The sequence below is a fragment of the Psittacula echo genome (assembly GCF_963264785.1).
Source record: "Psittacula echo genome assembly, chromosome: 2".
Lineage (NCBI taxonomy): Eukaryota > Metazoa > Chordata > Aves > Psittaciformes > Psittacidae > Psittacula > Psittacula echo.
The window spans coordinates 37,465,041-37,483,830 of NC_137737.1; the positions used below are offsets into that span (position 1 = coordinate 37,465,041).

Consider the following 18,790-nt stretch of genomic DNA (forward strand, 5'->3'; position numbering starts at 1 on the left):
ACCATACAGCAAAATGCCTATAATTAGTCACTAAGTGAAAGAAGTCACTTGTTATATCCGATTTCATCCCATTTTTTATTTACGCCATTGGTCAAAGATAGCTACTTCTCCACCTGATCCTTCCGTACACTGTAATGCTTCCCAGGTTTGCACTGCTAGCAAATTTTATTAATATACTTTTTTTTTTTTTAACCTAAATCATTAATGAAAATATTTGATGAGAGCAGTCTGAAGATCAACCTTGCAGGAATTCCCTGCTAAACTGTGTCAGCCTCACAGATTCCCTGTCAGCTCTTCTTCAGATAGTTCACTGCTATTACTAAAAAGTAGATTACGGCCTAGATTTATTAATAATTTGCCATGAGGCAAGCAGGGCTCTGTTGAGGGAACAGGAAAGAGGAGCTCTGACGACATTATGGGAACCCTTCTTCAAAAATCTTCTCTCAAACAAGCAAGAGAGCGATTTTTCTGGTACTAACAACTTCTCTAGTCTCTGGACACAGATGAAAATGCCCTGCCAGAAACAGGAATACATAATTCCTGCATTATTTATGATTTGTTCCTTTTCATTTTCTTTCCTTCCCCAGGGGTTCATCACCAGGTTGTGCAAGCTCTTGGTACATGCACACACAGCTCCCCCACCAGCCCCAGGCTCCAGCCTCCCCAGGGCAGAGAAACCCTGTGCTCCCCTCCCATTCCCTCCCACCAGCCAAACTAGCGCTCCAGTTTTCAGGAAGAAAATGTAACCCCTCCCAGGAAAGCCTGTTTAGCATACGGGCTTTTCTGGCAAGCTGAAATATCTTCCTCTTTGATTATAAAACAGTGAGTTAACAAATGCTAAAGGAAAATTAAGAGATCCTTCTATGGAGCTCAGACATTGGAGACCTTAAAACTGGAAGATACTGGTAGAAGCACCTCGCTGTAAGACTGGAAACATACCAATCAATGATTAAAATGACCTCCTCATTGGCTCAGTGTTTATTCTGGCTGCACAGCTAATACTGTAGTCATGATCAGTTCATACCTGTGGCGATAGAGTCAAATGTTGGGATACTACTGAGGATAAGGTCTTATCAAACACAGGCACTAAGATGTGCAATACAGAGACGTTGCCCTCAGTCACAGGCAGACTCCCTGAGCAGATCAGATTTGAAAGAGGGAGTTAACAGATAAAGCAATACCCATCATGTTGAGGCTGCTTCAATATTATTTTCATGAAAAAGGACATTTAAAGAGCCTTTCAAATACATGGCATACGTAAGCTGAGACTTTAGTCACAGCAAGGCAATGAAGAACAATAATTTTCCCCTCTTGCACACAGGCATTAGAATACCCGTAAGCTACAGCAATAGGCATTTTGTGAATGCTACCAACTAACCATCATGTATAAGGAAATAATGACTATTTCTGTAAACTAAAGGCTCTGCTTTGCTGTGCAGCATTAAAATGCATTTGCCCCACAATACTCATTCCCCAAACTGCAATGATGGCACCTCTGCTAGAGCCACTGCAGAGCACAAGGCCACGATGGGGCATCCCAGCTCAAGAGGACGGCCACAGGTGGTTTGACGAAAGGCACTGGGCACTGTATTGCTCATGTCCACTGCTGCACAGGCAGCGGCTGAACATCGCATGGATGCAAAGCCACAAGGCAATCTCAACCCACAAGATAAGTTCAGCAAAAGCTTCTCCGTCAACACCACAATGGAGGAAAACAGTACTCAGCATTTAATATTATTTCATTTACGTTGTTTGATGCTATCATGATCATAAGCATGCTGTGAAATAGAAGCAAAAAGCAATATTCTTTACACTGTAAGCATAAAATAACATGGCTATTTTGTACCCATAATACACATACTGTGTTTATATCACCACACTGAAGAATTTTAGGTCTGTCAATGAAATATAGTTCCTTCTAGTTATATTTAAACATGCCATCAAAAATTCATGGCATTTATCTACCACAGCTCTACCTGTTCAAGTTCTCTGGGATCTGAACTACTTTCACTGCTTATTTTTTTCAGAAAGTAATTTTCTAAGAACTCATAGACTTGTCCAATGTTTTTGAGGAATACAGGCAGAAACATTTATTTCTACACTCTCTAAAGAGGAAAACTGAAACATTGTATATGAGACATTGTCACTGAATAGACATCAGTTATTCCTTCTGCGGGAGAAAAATCCAGCAATGTGAATTACTCAGCACCATAGCTGGGTTTTGCCTTTTGTCTCTTACTGACAGCATCAGTGACAGAATGATAACCACAAAAAAAAGAGAGATAGATAAAAGGACACAGATATACTGCGGCAACATTAAGTATATACAAGTCGAGTATTTATGTGCTGTGAGCATAGGATGATCTAGACTGACACAATCAGGAAAAGGCAATGAATGAAGGGGTTTTCTCTTTCTTATTAATTGATTATTCTCTTTGCTACCAGAGGGAATTCAGGCCAATACTGCTGCTTCCCTAGCAGTTACATCTAAAGTAAAGGAGGTGGGAGACACCCAAGTAATTCAAAAATCCCCCATGGCAGGGGGGTTGGAACTAGATGATCTTAAGGTCCTTTCCAACCCAAACCATTCTATGATTCTACGATCTACCTCCTTTTGTTTTTCTTAAGCATTGCACATTCAAGCTGGTTTAATAAGAATGTCTTAGGTGCTGCCTAACTGTGCCAAATCAACAAGGACATCTCACAGAAAAGCCTCTCTTCTGCAGCTGCTAAATGCCGGCGTCTTGCAAAAACGTGTGTAACATTCCACCTTCCCAACAGTCCGATGTATTAACAAACTATGCAGCAATCAAACATAATTCAACTTTCTTTTATAATAGAAGGGTGTGTTACAACTGAGGACTCTCCTCCCCATAAAAAACCCTTTGCTCCTTCAAAGTTGCATTTTTAATGATCTGAACATTTCTCCCTTTCCCTTCCCCCATCTCCTGTCTGAAGCATCCTAAGTAATGGCAGAAGATCCATATGTATTTTACAGCACGGGAAGTTTTATGGGGGGGGATGGAGAGGAGGAGGAGGAGTGGCGAAAGTAGTTATCAACACATTGCATACAAGCCAAGGCAGGTATCTTACTTCCCGGACACATTCATGCCTATAACATTCCCAAACTGCTGAGTACACACACAGGCAGCTGCCTTCCCACGGCGATTCAAAGCTCCTGCCTTCTTCCATATTGCTGATGGCACAACAGCAGCACTGATGATTTGCATGTTTATGCAGTATTTCTGCACCAAGAAATACAAGACGGAAATATATATGTATTTTAAAGAAACACGTCTCCTCTTATTGCTAAGAGGACCAAGAACAGAGGAGGCCCTTTTGCTGTATGAACACGCCTGCTCAAAGCCGGCAGCTGGCAGTGGATGGCAGATGGACATTTTCTTTCAGTCACTGTTTCTCCCACCAAGGCAGCAAGAGAGATGTTGCCAGGCCGCCTCTGTTTCAGCCTACAGCCAAAGACAAATTGCAGAGAGGTGGGTGAAGAGCAGCGCATCAAAGCAACTGATAGAAACCTGGCTCCTTTCTGAAATACCTCTTCTCCTGCTTCTGCTTAAGAATATGCTGCATAGCAGAGTGCATATTTTCTGATTTATTTATAAGTTGCACCCTTTTACTAGCTATTTTTAAGTAAGTATCTAAGCAATGTGCACAGTCCCTAAAATCTAGTACAATAATTACGTGTATTGTAAGTACCAATTTAAAGGTGGTGTTACCAGTTATGGTAAACAATTTTAACAGAAATTGAAGGTACTAAATCACCATAACGAAAAATTCTTGTATTGGCAGTAGGATTTTTGAAATGTTTGATATAAACCAGAGTTCAGCTTCTCAAATACAAAACAGATACTGCTGGGCTTCTCAGAAATTATTCAATGGACGAACAGGGCTCTCCAGGGCACTTACAGGTGCTCTGAAAAATACTGGCTGGACAGAGGGAAGCAGATTTATTTTTAAACATCTGCTGGCACTGAAATTAACCTCACTCAGTGCCTGGCATCAAAACATACTCAGCAGCCTGCACTCTTCCAAAAACCTTTTGATATATGAACTTTTCTGACAATGCTTGTAGCAAACAGCCTCTTCCAGACATTTTGTCACATCAGCTACTTCCCTCTCCTCCAATCCCAGACACTTGGATGCAGTAAAACAAGCAAGAAATACACATCCCCCTTCCTGGCACACTTCCGTAGATCTGCTGCCTGTCGAACTCCTGGAGCAGTGAGTGAGGAGGTGGCAGAAAAGCACCCCTGCACACCCTGGCTATTCCCGATCCCCTGCCCATGGGTGCGCAAGCTGCAGGGGAGCATGGAGAGGGAAACACACCACCCAGCAGCAATGCCCCTTCTTTGCAGTGCAACCTTGTGACCCTTTCACTCCCAGTTCAGTTCATCTCAAGCATCAAGGTCAATGCAGCAATGACGGTTTTCTACTGAAAGCATACTTGGGAGTATTAAGCAAGGCAGTGACAGCCATCCCTGAAGGTATACCACAGCGAACTGAAGGGGAAATAATCTCTGGAACCCTGAAGACTGAGAATGTTTACCCAGAAAACATTTTATGACCCTTCCTCTAAAAGGTCCAAGCCACTCTTTCCTTCCCCCTGCAATTAAACAGTACTTACATGACATGAGCCACGGATTTCAAACATTTCCTTGCTTGATTAAGGCTTACACATCAGAAACTGATTTGTTCCAAGTCAGTGATGGGACTCAGATTAACTTAGCTAACTTTCATACGTACCTTGACACAGACAAATGGATTGTTTTGGTCTTATTAATATCAGCTATTATCTTTATTTCTGCTTTGACTCATATTCTGAATCTGAGTCAAGACTTCTTGACTGCAGAGTACAACTGACTGAGAAATTAGTCTTTACAACTTAATGGAACATGGTGTGTGTTTGCCTCAGTCTGATAATGTGTGCAGACTATTATCAGAGAGTAGAAAGAAAGCAGATTTCAAGTTTGCAAATGCTAGAAAGGGATAATCCAAAGGAAGCAGGTAGCCCCAGATACTCAGTGGCTAAAGGATTTCCACTTTCACACTGTAGATATTAATACATTTGTTTCAGGATATTTAGGTTATCTCAGATTTAGTAAAAGACTTTGAAAGGTTTTTTAATAAAATGTAAACTTCTAACAAAATCTGACCTGATTGATAGCCAAATTTAAAGAGTTTCCATTACACATAGCATACACTGCATTTATGCACCTTTTAGGTAGCCTACAGTTTTTATACCTGTGATTGGTTTTTTATACAGTGATTTTATACCTGACATCTTCAAAATATTATCCTAACAAACAACAAACAAAGGGTCCTCAGGGAAATTCTCCCATGTTGCATGTAAGTTAAAACACTTCTGCAAAGGCAGTAGGCCATTTCACAGAAGACAACTGTAACAGGATCTTGTAGCCATCACACCAACAAATACACAGAAAAAGAAATCCAGAATTTAAGATGGTGACTAGGTATTTGGAAATCTGATACAATAAATTTTACTGGTTTCAAACTTACAAAGAAGCTCATTAAAAACAACAAACTTGGGGTTTAGTACAATGAGGAAATACTAGCTACCAAACCATAAAGGTTTTCTTTAACAGGCATCAAAAGTAAATTATGTTTACCAGTGAAAAGGACTACCATGCATACACTTTTCATGGATAGCATTTTGATATAAACATTAATGTGCTGAATTTGCCAATAAAGTGGGTTTTTTTCTTATGGAAAAAACTGAAAAGTTAGAAGACATGAAACTCGTTTGCCTCAGAAGAGTGAAACAAATGACCTGAAAACTCAGACAGTTCTCCTTACAAGAAAACTGGCAAGTTTGCATTAGCATCAAAAGCAAATCAAATTTAAAAATCCAAGCATAAAACAGGAAATTCTTACTTTCACTTCCACTGTCTTCCCACCTTGCTCGATATGCCTCTCAAGATATTCAGAAGACAGCAGGTCACTGCAAGAAGAAAAAAAGAACCATAAGCCTTGCGCATGTCTTCTTGCACTCCCTCTCAGCAAGCACTGATTAAACATCTACATTTGAAAAGGGCAAAACCTGCAGGATACTTTTCCTAAAATGTTCATAAAAATCACTGAAACAACCACCTCCAATGGAGTCACACAGTCCGTGGGATACATTCAGTTTTAATACCAGAAGGCGGGACAAGAAAAACTGAGGGGGGCTCTTTCACAGAAGGTTCAAAACCAGCCAGCGATAACAATTTTAAGTCAGAAGACTTTTCTATTTGTAGGTAAAAGCAGTACATAAGTTAGGTGAATTTTAAAGAAAGAAAACAGCATAAAGATGAGAAAACAGTTGAAGTCACTCCTGCAGTAGGCTGTATCTGAGGTAAAACGGCAGCTGCCTCCGGCAGACTTCTAAGGACACAACGGCACAGTTATGAAATGACCTTGTAGTAGCAATATGGTGAGATCAGTATCACACTAACTGGACAGACAGAGCCACCAGCCACAGGAGCTGCACCACACCATAAGCTCACAGCCAGTTCCACCCAGTGTAGGCAGGTGGCAGGTGCCATGCTGTTCTTGGGCAGCCAGGGCAAGCCTCCACCAGCAGCCATCCCTTACACCCGCTTCCCCTGGCAGCACTGCGGCTTCAGCAGAGGAAAATGCTCTGGGCGACAGCAAACCCAGTCTCAAAAGTACACAAGGCTTTGGAACAAACACTGAAGAGAAGAAACAATCAGACCTGAGGCAAATTTATGTAAGTTAAATGCACATAATATTTACTAAGACACTTCAGTGCTAAACCAGTCAAATCCTCTCACGCCCAAGTTGTTGTCTAGGTAAGCACATCATCTACATCAGAAATTTCACTAAACATTATCAAAGATTTCAAAATTTTACTGGTTATTTTTATACATCCAAATAAAGATTTGATATTGTCTGACCCAAAAGGCAACAAACTGGAAAAGATGAAGAACTGGTAAAGTAAACATGACAACAGTCATGTTGACAGATGGGACAAGAGGCAGCGAGCACAAAACCTTCTCAGCAGAAGAGGCAAACATGAACGTTTCTCCTTCAAACACCCAGGCTAGAAGCAAGCTGACCTGCTGTGGGAGGGCAGGGACACAGAGCAGACTCAGGGCAGCAGCTGCTCAGCTTTGGAGCTTTGCCCTGGCTAAACAGGCAGCAGGGCCATGGACTGTTTTGCTCAGACACTGGTGACAGCCTAGTGCAGGACAAGGTTGGTAGCGTGGGTCCTTCCATATTGGCCCTACAAACTGCCAGTTTGGCATTTGCATTAATAACCCAGGCACAAAAACCAGGAGTGCTCTAATAAAATGTGCTGATAATGCCAAGTTGGAAAGCATGGGGAATAAAGACAAAGACTGAAAAAATTCCCACACGAAAGAACTGGATGGTCTTCATGACTGGATATTAGAAAAAGGATCAAATTCAATTGTACAAAGAGCAAACATATGCACTTAAGGGCTGGAGGGAATTTCTATTATGTTGTTTTGGAGGACCTAATTTAAGAAGAAGAAAGACATGACTGCACTTGTTTCTGGCAAAATGATTTGCCAGATCAATAGGGTGCCTTCCTGAAAAACACAGCTGTCATCCCAGAACATCAAAGAAGATGTATTTCCAGTCAAACTGAGGTAAGATTAATACCATTGTCCAAATGAGACCTCTTTTCAAATACTGCGGACAGATACTGGACAGCTTTGCTCAGAAAATTCAATTACCTGGAAGCACAGAGAGACTCTGTAACCAGGTATGGAAAGCTCCTGAAATCTAGCAAAAAATTGAAATGTAAGGGGATCTGAATGCACCACAATTTATACACCAAGATGTAAAGTAGCTAATTAGGCTATAATAGACACTGGCAGAACACCGAATGTACAAGGACAATCAATGAGTCAATGCATGTTGAAAGAAAAACTTTGTACCTGAGTGTAAGTGACAGAGGCAACAAAAAGAGGGATGCTAATAAATTTCTGAATAGGAGCATTCATGGGAAACCTGTCTGTAGAGGTGGGGTCCCCTCAGCCACAGTGAATTCACAACTGGTTGTTGATGAAAGCAAGTCTCAGTGCACCCTCAGCAGGAAGTGTCAAACCTACCTGTGTCAGCACAAACACTCATCAAAATACTCTCAGTGTTAGAACTAACACTCATCAAAATGCTTTTCGTGTCAGCACTGGCACTCATCAAAGTACATTTGGAAGGGTTCAACAAACCCATGTTTTTGCTGCATTAGGTAACTGAAGTCCCTTGTGAAGAGGTATGATAAGCTCCAGAGCTGATGCAAGCGAAGGAAATTACCTGAGCAGCTGCCAAATGATGCTCTGCATAGCAGCCTGCAAGAGACCTGTTATTGAGCAGCACCTAAAAGAGATGCTGTTGTTTGACTTACTGATTACAATTAACTCCTCTTAGAAGTTAGTATTAAATATTTAGGACACTCATCCACCTGGGGGAAGCTCGAAGACTTCTAAGGTTTGTATGCCTTTTCCAGATTCATAAATTTAGACAGATAGTCTCTTAAAATGTATTTAGTTTAGCTTGCTGAAGTTAGATATATGGTTTCTCAGCATTCACTACACTTTCTTCCCAGCAAAAGTCTATGCTTCCATAGATTTACTAAAGCCACCTCTGTAGCTTAGGGTTCTACTTTTACTCTTGACTATTTCTGGTAGACTCCTTGTCTGATGGCCACAAAGGGTTTTGTGCAAAGGAAGATGCAAGTGATTATAAAAAGTAAGTATAGAGTACAAAAGACAGAGATCAAACAGAATTACTTAGAGCGAATTTACAGTTGTATTTGAAGAGGTGACAAGGAGAAGAACAGGGTCTTCTTACATGGGCCTGACAAGATTGTTGCTATTGTAATTTTTTAAAAGATACCACTGTTTTTATGTTTTAGGTTTTTATGTTCTGGAAGATCCTACATAGTGTTCTCAGAGATCTGGAAATTGGGCCTGGCATGAGAAGACAAAAAGATTGATCATTCTCTGCTTTGTACAATGAAAGAACTAGGAGGTAACAAATAGAAAGAGACTTTTTCTGGCACAGCTTCTGGTTACAGTGTGGAATGTCTTGCCACAGGAAAGAACAGATGCTGAAGATCTGTACTGGTTCAAGCTGGGAATGGACAAGTTAATGGATGTAACTGAGGGCTGCCAAATGAACCCTCAGTTATCATACCTGACTCAAAGTTTTGGAGTCCTGGAAAAGGACTCTGGGGAAGCCTCATACATTCTTGTTCTGCTCTTCTTCTACCTCAGCATCTGCCTTGGGCCACTGCGACAGGACAGGGCAGGTGCCTCCATTCCCAAATTAAGCCTGGCTGGAAGGGAAACATCATAGGGTCATCAGCCTGCACAGCTTTTGGGAATCAAGTCCAGAGCTTACAAACGAATTTAAATACATTTTTTAAAGCCTACCCTAAGTAGCATGGCAGGCAGGATACATCTGGGAATACTTTATCAGCAGAAAAACCTACAAATTATGTCATATTATGCTTTATTATTATTATGACTCACTGCACAGAAAATATCATAAAAAACACAGCAGTCTTGCAGATCCAATAATGCAATCAGTGCTATTATAAACTAAACTACAAACTAACAATTACACACAGTCCTGGAAACTTACACCAAAAGATATGCTTCTCTCCTGAAATCACTTCATAAGTAATGTTTTGTCTTCAGTAACAGTGAAGCACATAACTGTGCAATTTTAATAAAAGTTATTACTTTAAACCAAAAAAGATTTAGTGAAACACGATGAAAATTATTTAAGCAACATAAGACACTGAGCAAACAGCATTAAAATGATATACACTTCAACGTAAATCATCCAACCTTTACCTATGGTAGAGATGAAACAGAAATAATTTAGCTTGCCTGCCAATCTATCCTAAAAGCCATCTCTGACAGTTTAAATAGCAGTTTTGGTATTAATTATAAAGAAAATCTGCATGTGAAAAAAAAACTAAACCAAAAAAAACCCCATGAAAAATATCTTAGAAACACAAGGGATGTAGAAAATAACAGTGAAAAAACATCTACACTATAAAAGACAACACTGCAGAATGAGATTTGCAGAAACATTCATGGAGGCACTGATACTAATTCTTTGAAAAGGCATGACAAAAACCTGCATATGTTAAGGCCTAAAAATAAAACATTTCACAGGGAAGATGCACATGTGATCTGTGGCTTTTACAAGGAAAAAACAGCTATGCTAATAATAGCAATTCTCTTCTCAGAGGTCTGTTATTTTAAAAATATATACAAATTAAGTAGTGGTTTTGTTTACAGCAGCATTGGGTTTTGGAGCATTATGTTAAGTCATAACCACATGAGTCCATCCTATACAGACCCAATAGCATAAGGGCCAGAAGAATAAAATGAGCAAGCTCCTTTCTGCTTTTCCAACTCTCCCAAATAGTCACAACAGTAGAACACAAGAGGAGGCGGCTGTGGGAATTTTCTTACAGAAGAGAGCCCAACTAAGAAAATTAGCTCCTTATCCAAGATCATGCATGTATACGCACTTAAACTCTAGCTTGAATTAATTTTAGCATTTGCATATGAGATTTACCAAACCAAAGCTGGGATTGGGAACCAAGGAAAACAGATGAGCTTTGGCAACAGATGGGCTCCCCAGCAGAAACAGGCTGCTCCAGGAAGCAAATGGGGAGAGAAATAAGGTGTCAAGAGAAAAGAGGACAGGGCAAGGCAAGTGCTTAAAGAAAGGGAAAGAAAAAAAAAAAGGAGATTATAAAGCACTTCAATTTGAAAGAAGAAAAAAAGAGACCATTAAATATTTTTAAAAAGGGAACAGGTTTGCATTTGAGTATGAAATAGATAACAAACTGGGAATTATCCCTGGAAATGTAATAGAAACTTTCATTTTCAAGAAGAAAAGGAAAATGCCCATCACTAGCATCTGAACAAAAATTAACTCTCCAGATTTAAGAGACAGAAAAGATGGAATGCCTAAAAGTTATGGAAGAAAAAGAGCAGAAATTATAGGGGCCTCTTTAGAGGCCAAAGCAAGACTTACAAACTTAAGAAAGGTGGAAATAAAGGGAGTTCATCAACGTAGTAATAAAATGCATCTTTGTTGGCCTATCAGTGTTATAAATGAGAAAAATGTCTGGCTTCAGGATATCTGAGACTGTTGCTGGGTCTTCTTGGACACTTAGGGAATTCTTTATAATTTCATCTGTCTGTTTAGCCCTATTTCTGTCTCCACAACTCTCCAATATGTACACCTGAAATTTCAGATCAAATATGATGCCAGACAAGGACATCAAATGAGAGATCTGAGCTGAGATGCATTACTGAAAAGGAAGACAAGAGCTTTAGCTGAAATCAGCAGAAAGCCTGGATGGGTTGAATGCCAGCAGGAAATGGTCAACAGACATATGGAGACATTCAAGAGAAAAAGACAGAATGGTTCAGGGAAATGATTGAGACACTGATATGAGGAAGATGCCATATCAGCTGCACAATTAATGCTAACATACATTGCAGGAGCAAGCTGTAATAAGGGGGCTTCCTGCAGTATCACGCTTCAGAGAGCTGCAGTAAAAGGAATTGGCACTGTTCAGGTACCAAGCACATAAAGATGAAATGAAAGATTTTTCCCAGTGGGGTACATCCTCTACCAAGTAACATGGAAAGGTCTGAATTATAACTCAAGCATGTAAGGGAAAGTTATTCCGCTCAAGAGAAGAGAAAAGAGAGGAAATCATATTCGTATAGGAGATTGTTGTAGAAGATGCGAAACAACCAGCATGTTGCTTTGAGAAAAGTGCTGAAAGACTCCTTTCATTAACAGAAATAATATATACGGAAGGAGTAACTAGGGGAGGTAATTTTTCAGAACAGCTCATCTTGCACACCAGGGAAGAGAAGGCAAGTTGATTATTATCACAAAACAAGGACCATGAAAGTGGAAAAACTAGATGAGAGGGAATAGAAGGGGTTATTCAACCTGCCAGTCAGTAACAGTACAAGGGAGAATTCGTATTACTTCACATTACACTCTGGTCTTAAAACATTTTCAGTATCAGCCATGAGCTAACTAAAAAATACAGCAAGATAAACTAAAAAGAAGCCACTAAGCCGGCAGATTTCTGTATCTGACTAGCTAGGACATTTTAATTCTCCTTTATTATTATGCTGACCCTAACACCTTCTCTCTCCTCATACATGATCTTTACTTGCACTTCAGGGGGGATTAGCTATCTCCACGCACCATGAATCTATCTGCTTTAATAGCCACAGCTCTAAAACTTTCATCCCCTCCTTCCCCTCAAAAGAATCGCTGAATTTCTTTTTATATGGATAGTTAATTTAATGACTGTAGATGTTAAATTAGCTAAACGGACTAATCAATCAGAATTAGGTAGCTTCTCTGAGATACTGCAGCAATTTTTACAGTGCCTACTTAGAGGAAGGAAAAAGTAACTGAGAAAAACAGTCGGTTCTTGTCTGCACAAATTGAAGCTTCTCTCCTTTTTAAAACATTCTTATTGTGCTTTTCTGTTCTTGTTGCTACTAATATGAAGGGGAGAAAGGAGAAAGCAATTTCTTAATGTTTCTAGTCCTACCAACTATCAAAAACTTTCTCCAAAAAGATTACGGACTTACAAATGGGTTGAGTCCTCCCATATACACAAGTGCTGAGTTGTACCCAATCTCAGTCCTTCCCTGGAGCTTAATTTCACATTTCAGTAACAGTCAACTATACACAATTTGAATCCCTGATCAAGTTTCTTCCAAATACCAACATTTGCTCAATTTTTCCCTCTCCAGGACTTCTCTCTTGGATCCCTAATGCTGTCTGACTTGAAAATGCGCTTAGTCCCTTTATCCCTTAATAGCTAATTTGCCTTCAGGACATGATAGTAACTGACCTGCATCCTGCTGCAGAAACAAAACTGCAGAGCAACTCTGCAGCCCTGTGCAGGGCTCCCTCTTCTAGCATTAGAGATCAGTTCTTACCATTCTGTCTTAGGAACAGCATATGTTTGATTTACCGGATTAGCTTTATTTCTTGATGGGAAAAGGCTTAAGTAGGCTGAAGACATTCCTGCTTAGTTTCGCTGAATTCCTATTATGCACATGGCTCCTATCACTAGTATACAAAAAAAGGAGAGAGGACACAACGAAAGCTGCGAGGAAAACCTGTGAAGCAATAGAAGTAGTTTCAACCCACAGGATGGTGTGGCCATATCCTGATGCTGGACGTGCCCTGTGCAAGTGAAGCTCTCACTGCCAGCAGGCATTTTGTGGTGCCACTCTTCATCTACAGTTATTACACCACAGACTTTTTAGTCCATCCTTTTCAACCTTTGCAATTCAGTCTGATCTACTCTATCTAAATGACCACATCAGCAATTTTATGAGAAATTACTGAAAAATGTGGCACATCATGATCAACAGATATTGCTTGTATTTTTCCCCTGGAAACTACTAAGCTTATATTTAAGTTCTGCAGCTACAGAGATGCAAACTAATCATTTACTGACTCATATCACCACACATTTCACTATGTTTTACGGAAATCTGAATATAGCTTCCTACCCCAACAAAGTAAGAGCAAAACAAACCCAAAGCAGCTCTGAAAGCACAATTTCAGATTCTATTCTTATTGCCACTCAAATATAACCAAATTATTGTTAATATTTCTCACATTGATAAACTTAATATGCACATTAAAATGGGTAGATAAAAAATATACAGTGATATACACTGCATAAAAAGAAAAAAATCATGTATTTTAGAACATTCTGCGGTACAAGCACTACAAAGGGCACATAGTCAATACAGCAGTTAATTCATCCTGCTCTTGATTGAGGGAAGATGATTACAGTCTTCTCTTCCAAAGAGGGAGATCTAATCTACTGCTCTAACAAGGAAGCTCGACCCCTACACACAGAGATTCTTCCCAGTATCCAGGGGGAGACACTGCTACTCAAGATGCCATAATGATAAACTATAGACTTTAAGAAGCCTAAGAATAAATGGCAGTTTTTAGAATCATAGAAAAGGACCTTAAGATCATCTAGTTCCAAACGTCCTGCCATGTGCAGGGACACCTCCCACTAAATCATGTCACCCAAGGCTGTATCCAACCTGCCCTTGAACACCACTGGGGATGAAGCATTCACAACTTCTCTGGCAATACTCTTGTCAGACAAAAATAAGTTAGTCCACTTACTCTGATCTAGTTTTCCTTACAGTACTGATGGCACCACAAGTGTCAATAAAACCTCACTGTGCTTTTCCAGATGAATAATTTACACCAGTATAACTTCAGGCAATTGCTTCTTTTTTTTTTTTTTTTTCCCTAAAGAAATTTCAGAAGGAATCCTATTTAAATGAGCGCATATTTTTAGATCATGTTCATACTACTACTACCAAGCAGTTAGCTCAATGCCATAATTCATATGCTTGTTGCTTTAGAATCAGGATAAACATCACTAATTTTAATATTTAAGAACATGGTAAATTAGTAATAAAAGGAAAAGGCATGCACACAAAAGGCACAGGCTACACATTTTCCTGCACAAATCTACTAGCATGGTCTAATCCTAGTTTTTAATGTGCTTCTTCATACAGTCAAGCTGTTTTATACTATATGAAAAATCACTTCCAAGTAAACTCACTTGTGATTTCAAGCACATTTCAACCTAACTCTTTATACCTATTGTTCACTGCCCACAAATACTATATTAATAGAGAAAAACTGCAAACTTAAATGCCTAATTGTTATAAAATATCAGCCATCTCAAAGTGGCCCTGACATGACTTTATGGTGTTAAATACAAGCACATACATTTTGCACAAGATATACGTATCATTTAGTCAATGATCATTACTGAATATTTTTGTTTGGTAGGTTCCTTTAAAATTTGCCCTCAAATTCTAGTCACTGTATACATCATCTTGTCCTGAAGCAAATATACAAATTATTCCTGTACCGATGGGCATTTCCGTGATGATCTCTCAAAGTATTTGCAAAACAGAAATACTGAGTCCTCCACATACTGGTCCTCAGGAAAGCAAGTGATAGCGTTTTACTTGCTACTAGAAAGCTTTAAAGTATGTTTGGTTTGGGTGCTTAGTTTGAAACTTCACAGAGCCATGTATTGTAAAATACAATATCTTTTTCATCATAACACATTTCAGATGTGTCCTGCCCTGTGCTGCAGTTAGAACAACTCTTGGAGCCTTCAGACCTGATCCCAAGTGTCCTGCTCACAGGGTGCCCGAGAAACAATGAACAGTCACTAGAGCAAATGCTGAAGGTACCACTTTGGGAGATGCTTGTCCAAAGCCATGTAAGAAATTCAAAGGAAGCAGGCACTGCCGCTTGCTTTGCACACACACACTTGCCAAACAAGTAATAGATCAACTGGGACTGTCCAGCAAACCACTTCATTGCTAGCACAACCTTTCTTCACTCCCAGACTACCTTACTTTGGCAACAATAGCATTGATTTACACAAATAAAAAAACTTAAGCTGAATAAAATAGGAATACAAAGGAGGCAAATTGAGCTGTGCCCCAGCTCCTGCTCCTGCCTGTTTTATCATCTCCTTTCAAACACACCATCAACATATCCACATCCTCTGTCCTCAGGTCTCCCCTTCCTGGTCATATTCCTACTCCTCTATTCCCCAGCTCATCCCCAGCTCATCACCCCTTCTTACCAACAACCATTTCCATGCCACTGCTTCCTGCTTCTGCATGATGCCATGAAAGACCAGCAAAGGAGTCAGTATCTCTTCAAGATTACATTTACAGTTTGACACTAAGTACATCCATCCTAAAATATGCATCCTTAATGACAGCAAAGCTTTCCCCCACTGTGCTGTCATTTCTTTTATAAGCACTTAGGATGATCATCCCCTTACACTCCTGGTTACCTGCTTCTAGAACTTGAATTTTATTCTCAAATTTGAAGTGTTGCTCATGCCACAAGAATTTTCATATAATTAAAGAGTATTAGCATATATGGATGGAAAAATTATGGAAAAGTTTGGTTTCATTGTTAATCTAATGAATGCATCAATTGTTCAAGTACCCAAGATGTTTCAGAAACAATGTAAGAAAAATTGGTTACCATTACTTTTATTTTTGTTCATGAAATACGTGAACTTTATGAAACTTTAGAACTTCTTAGAAAAGCTGAAAATAGCTTTAATTCAAAAGACATTGAACCTTAAATCTAGGAACTAATTAATTTCTAGAAATTCTGATAGAATTTCAAGAAGATTGAAATGGGCTTGAAACTACAAAGACATTGAAAAAGCCTGTTATTGGTAGAGGGGCTAAGGAAAAATGCGTCATGATGCGAAAAATTACCTACAATGGCAGACAAATTAAAGAGCAAGAACTAAAATTACAGGTACCTGCTGTAGCACTGTAACCTCTCTCATTTGATATAGAAGGTCCATTTTAATAGCACAGCACATTGTGTGGATCGTAAGTCAAAGGTCTCACACTGCATTTGTGGGTGAGCCAGGGTTTTAGTCTGAAGCTATACAAGTAAATCCAAATGCACTGTTAAAGGAGACAGGGAAAGGCATCTCTTGAAGAAGCAGTCTGCATTACTGGATCACAGAATATCCACCCATGACAAATGACACAAAGCTTTGTGAAATAAAATGCATGGCCCATTTTAAAAAATGAATGAAGAGTGGGAAGACAAGAGTCCCTTAACCACCAAATCCTCAGGAGCCAGATTCTGAGACAACACTAATCACTTAAACACAGTCCAAGGAATTATCACAGCTCCGCAAACTTACAATCATCAATCTCCATTTAGCATACACAACTGCAAGAAAACAGCTAGCTTCAGAGAGACAAAAAAATCCATTCCCCAGTGCTGTTCCAAGTCAGATTCGGCTGGCTTGTCAAACAGCTCTGGCATTGCTGATGTCCCAGCAGGTTACTTCACCTCCGTGTGTGTTACCTATCAGTAAATCATCCTCTCTAAACTCAAAAGGCTCTTCAATTTGGAGAAGAGAGGATAGGGTGAGGGTGGGGGAAAATTACAGAGGTCTACAATATCACGGGAGCCATAGACAAAATTAATGCAAAGCTGTTATTCACCTAATTCCACATTAGTAAAATAAGGAAGTACTTGAAGAAATTAGAAGACCAATTTAAAACAGATCAAAGAAAGCACTATGTCACACAAGCTGTGAATCTCTGCATCATGTTGCCACAGAAGGCTGTACAGGCAGACAGTATCAGAAGGTATCCCAGAAAGGGACTAAGTCACGGACAGCAGGTTCATTAACAGGCACTAAAAGGCATATGGAGGGATATGCCTTCTGGCACTTTTAATGGATGCTGAGGGAGTGAGTGGAATGGACCTTGAAAGTGGCCCAGCCCATGTGCTCTTTCACAGTATCTCCCACTGCCAATGCCAGGACAGATGGACCAGTGATATGATGCAGTTTTGTTTGGTTTGTGTTTAGTCACTGTCACTACTCCTTATGGTAAAATAAATTCAGAAATTTGATATTTTAAAATTCCCTTTCTATCCAAAGTAATTTCTTGAAACTCAGAGAAAATGTATCTGTGCTTACAGAATGCAAATTACTGTCCACATATCAGCACAGGATTGCTTTGAAATAAATGGTTCATATCCACATCATGTAACCTCAATAGCTGTACAGAACAACAGCAATCAGCAGCACCCTGCTAACTGCATCCATTGCAGAGACTGCTCCACACCTGTAACTGGACATCCATTTCTGAAAATGCAGCTTTGTCAGTTTTCCATCTGCTGCTGCAGGGATAAGTCTAAGATTCAACCCATACTGAAAATCCTACAACAAAACACTTGCAGGGTTCAAATATTTCACCTTTTTCTTATCATAAGTATCACATCCCTCCTACCCTAACACTAGCTTTGCTGCTTTATATACAAAATTCATTTTCACACTCCTTCTCAAAGACTATTAAGGCCAGTTACACTGGCAGGTGACATAACTATGGGTGGTTTTTAAGTAGTAAAAAAGGGAACAGGCTGAAATCCCTGGCATTCCTAACAGCATTCATATATCCACCTAACCTGGTGCATTGGTTGGTAAAAACTTATAAACAGATCTTGAGCTTTGCAGCTGGTTCACTAATATAGCATAGGTAGAAGTTCTCATTCAACTGATGTTCTGTTGCTACCACCCGTTTCTTGTACACATATATATATCCTATATAGATACACACACACAGAGATCCTCTATATCCACATAAATTTATATCCATATAAAGCTACATTTTACATCCCTAGAAGGCATCAGCCAGCAATATACTACGCATTATACATCCAATTTGTTTATTTGTCTCCTCTTGATCCTTCACCACAACTTTTTCTATCCTTTATTCTCATCTTTCATGTCTATCCTCTCTTAAGTCAGGACCAACCTGCTGCCTTGTTTGCAGAATTGTCTGTTTGGAGAATTCTAGCTTAAAATGCTCATGATTAGAAAATAGCAGCTACCTGCTTTCTCTCTTGACTCAAAACACACACCAAATTGCATTGTCCTGCAGGCCTACTAACATGTCTAATGTCCTAACAGACATTTCAGAATTTGACATACTGTATACAGCCATGCTCAGAAATAAACCACCTGCAACTTCTCATGCTGCCACCTAAGCAATGGTTTAAATTTCAGAAGATATGCATCCTAGGATGGAAAAACTGGCAGGGTCAAAGCAAACCCCAGTATATTGCATTCTTCCTATAGAGTCTTAAATCTGAA

At 39.6% G+C, this 18,790-nt stretch overlaps 1 protein-coding gene across 1 annotated transcript in view; it reads right to left on the minus strand.

The window, feature by feature from the left end:
- ADAM22 (ADAM metallopeptidase domain 22) overlaps nucleotides 1-18,790 on the minus strand; it is a gene marked incomplete at both ends in the record, with an annotated part of 132,212 nt that overhangs the window by 64,691 nt on the left and 48,731 nt on the right. Inside the window, one exon of the mRNA XM_080611025.1 lies at nucleotides 5,911-5,977. Within this exon, the coding sequence (XP_080467151.1) occupies nucleotides 5,911-5,977 (67 nt within the window). The remainder of the gene's footprint in view (nucleotides 1-5,910; nucleotides 5,978-18,790) is intronic.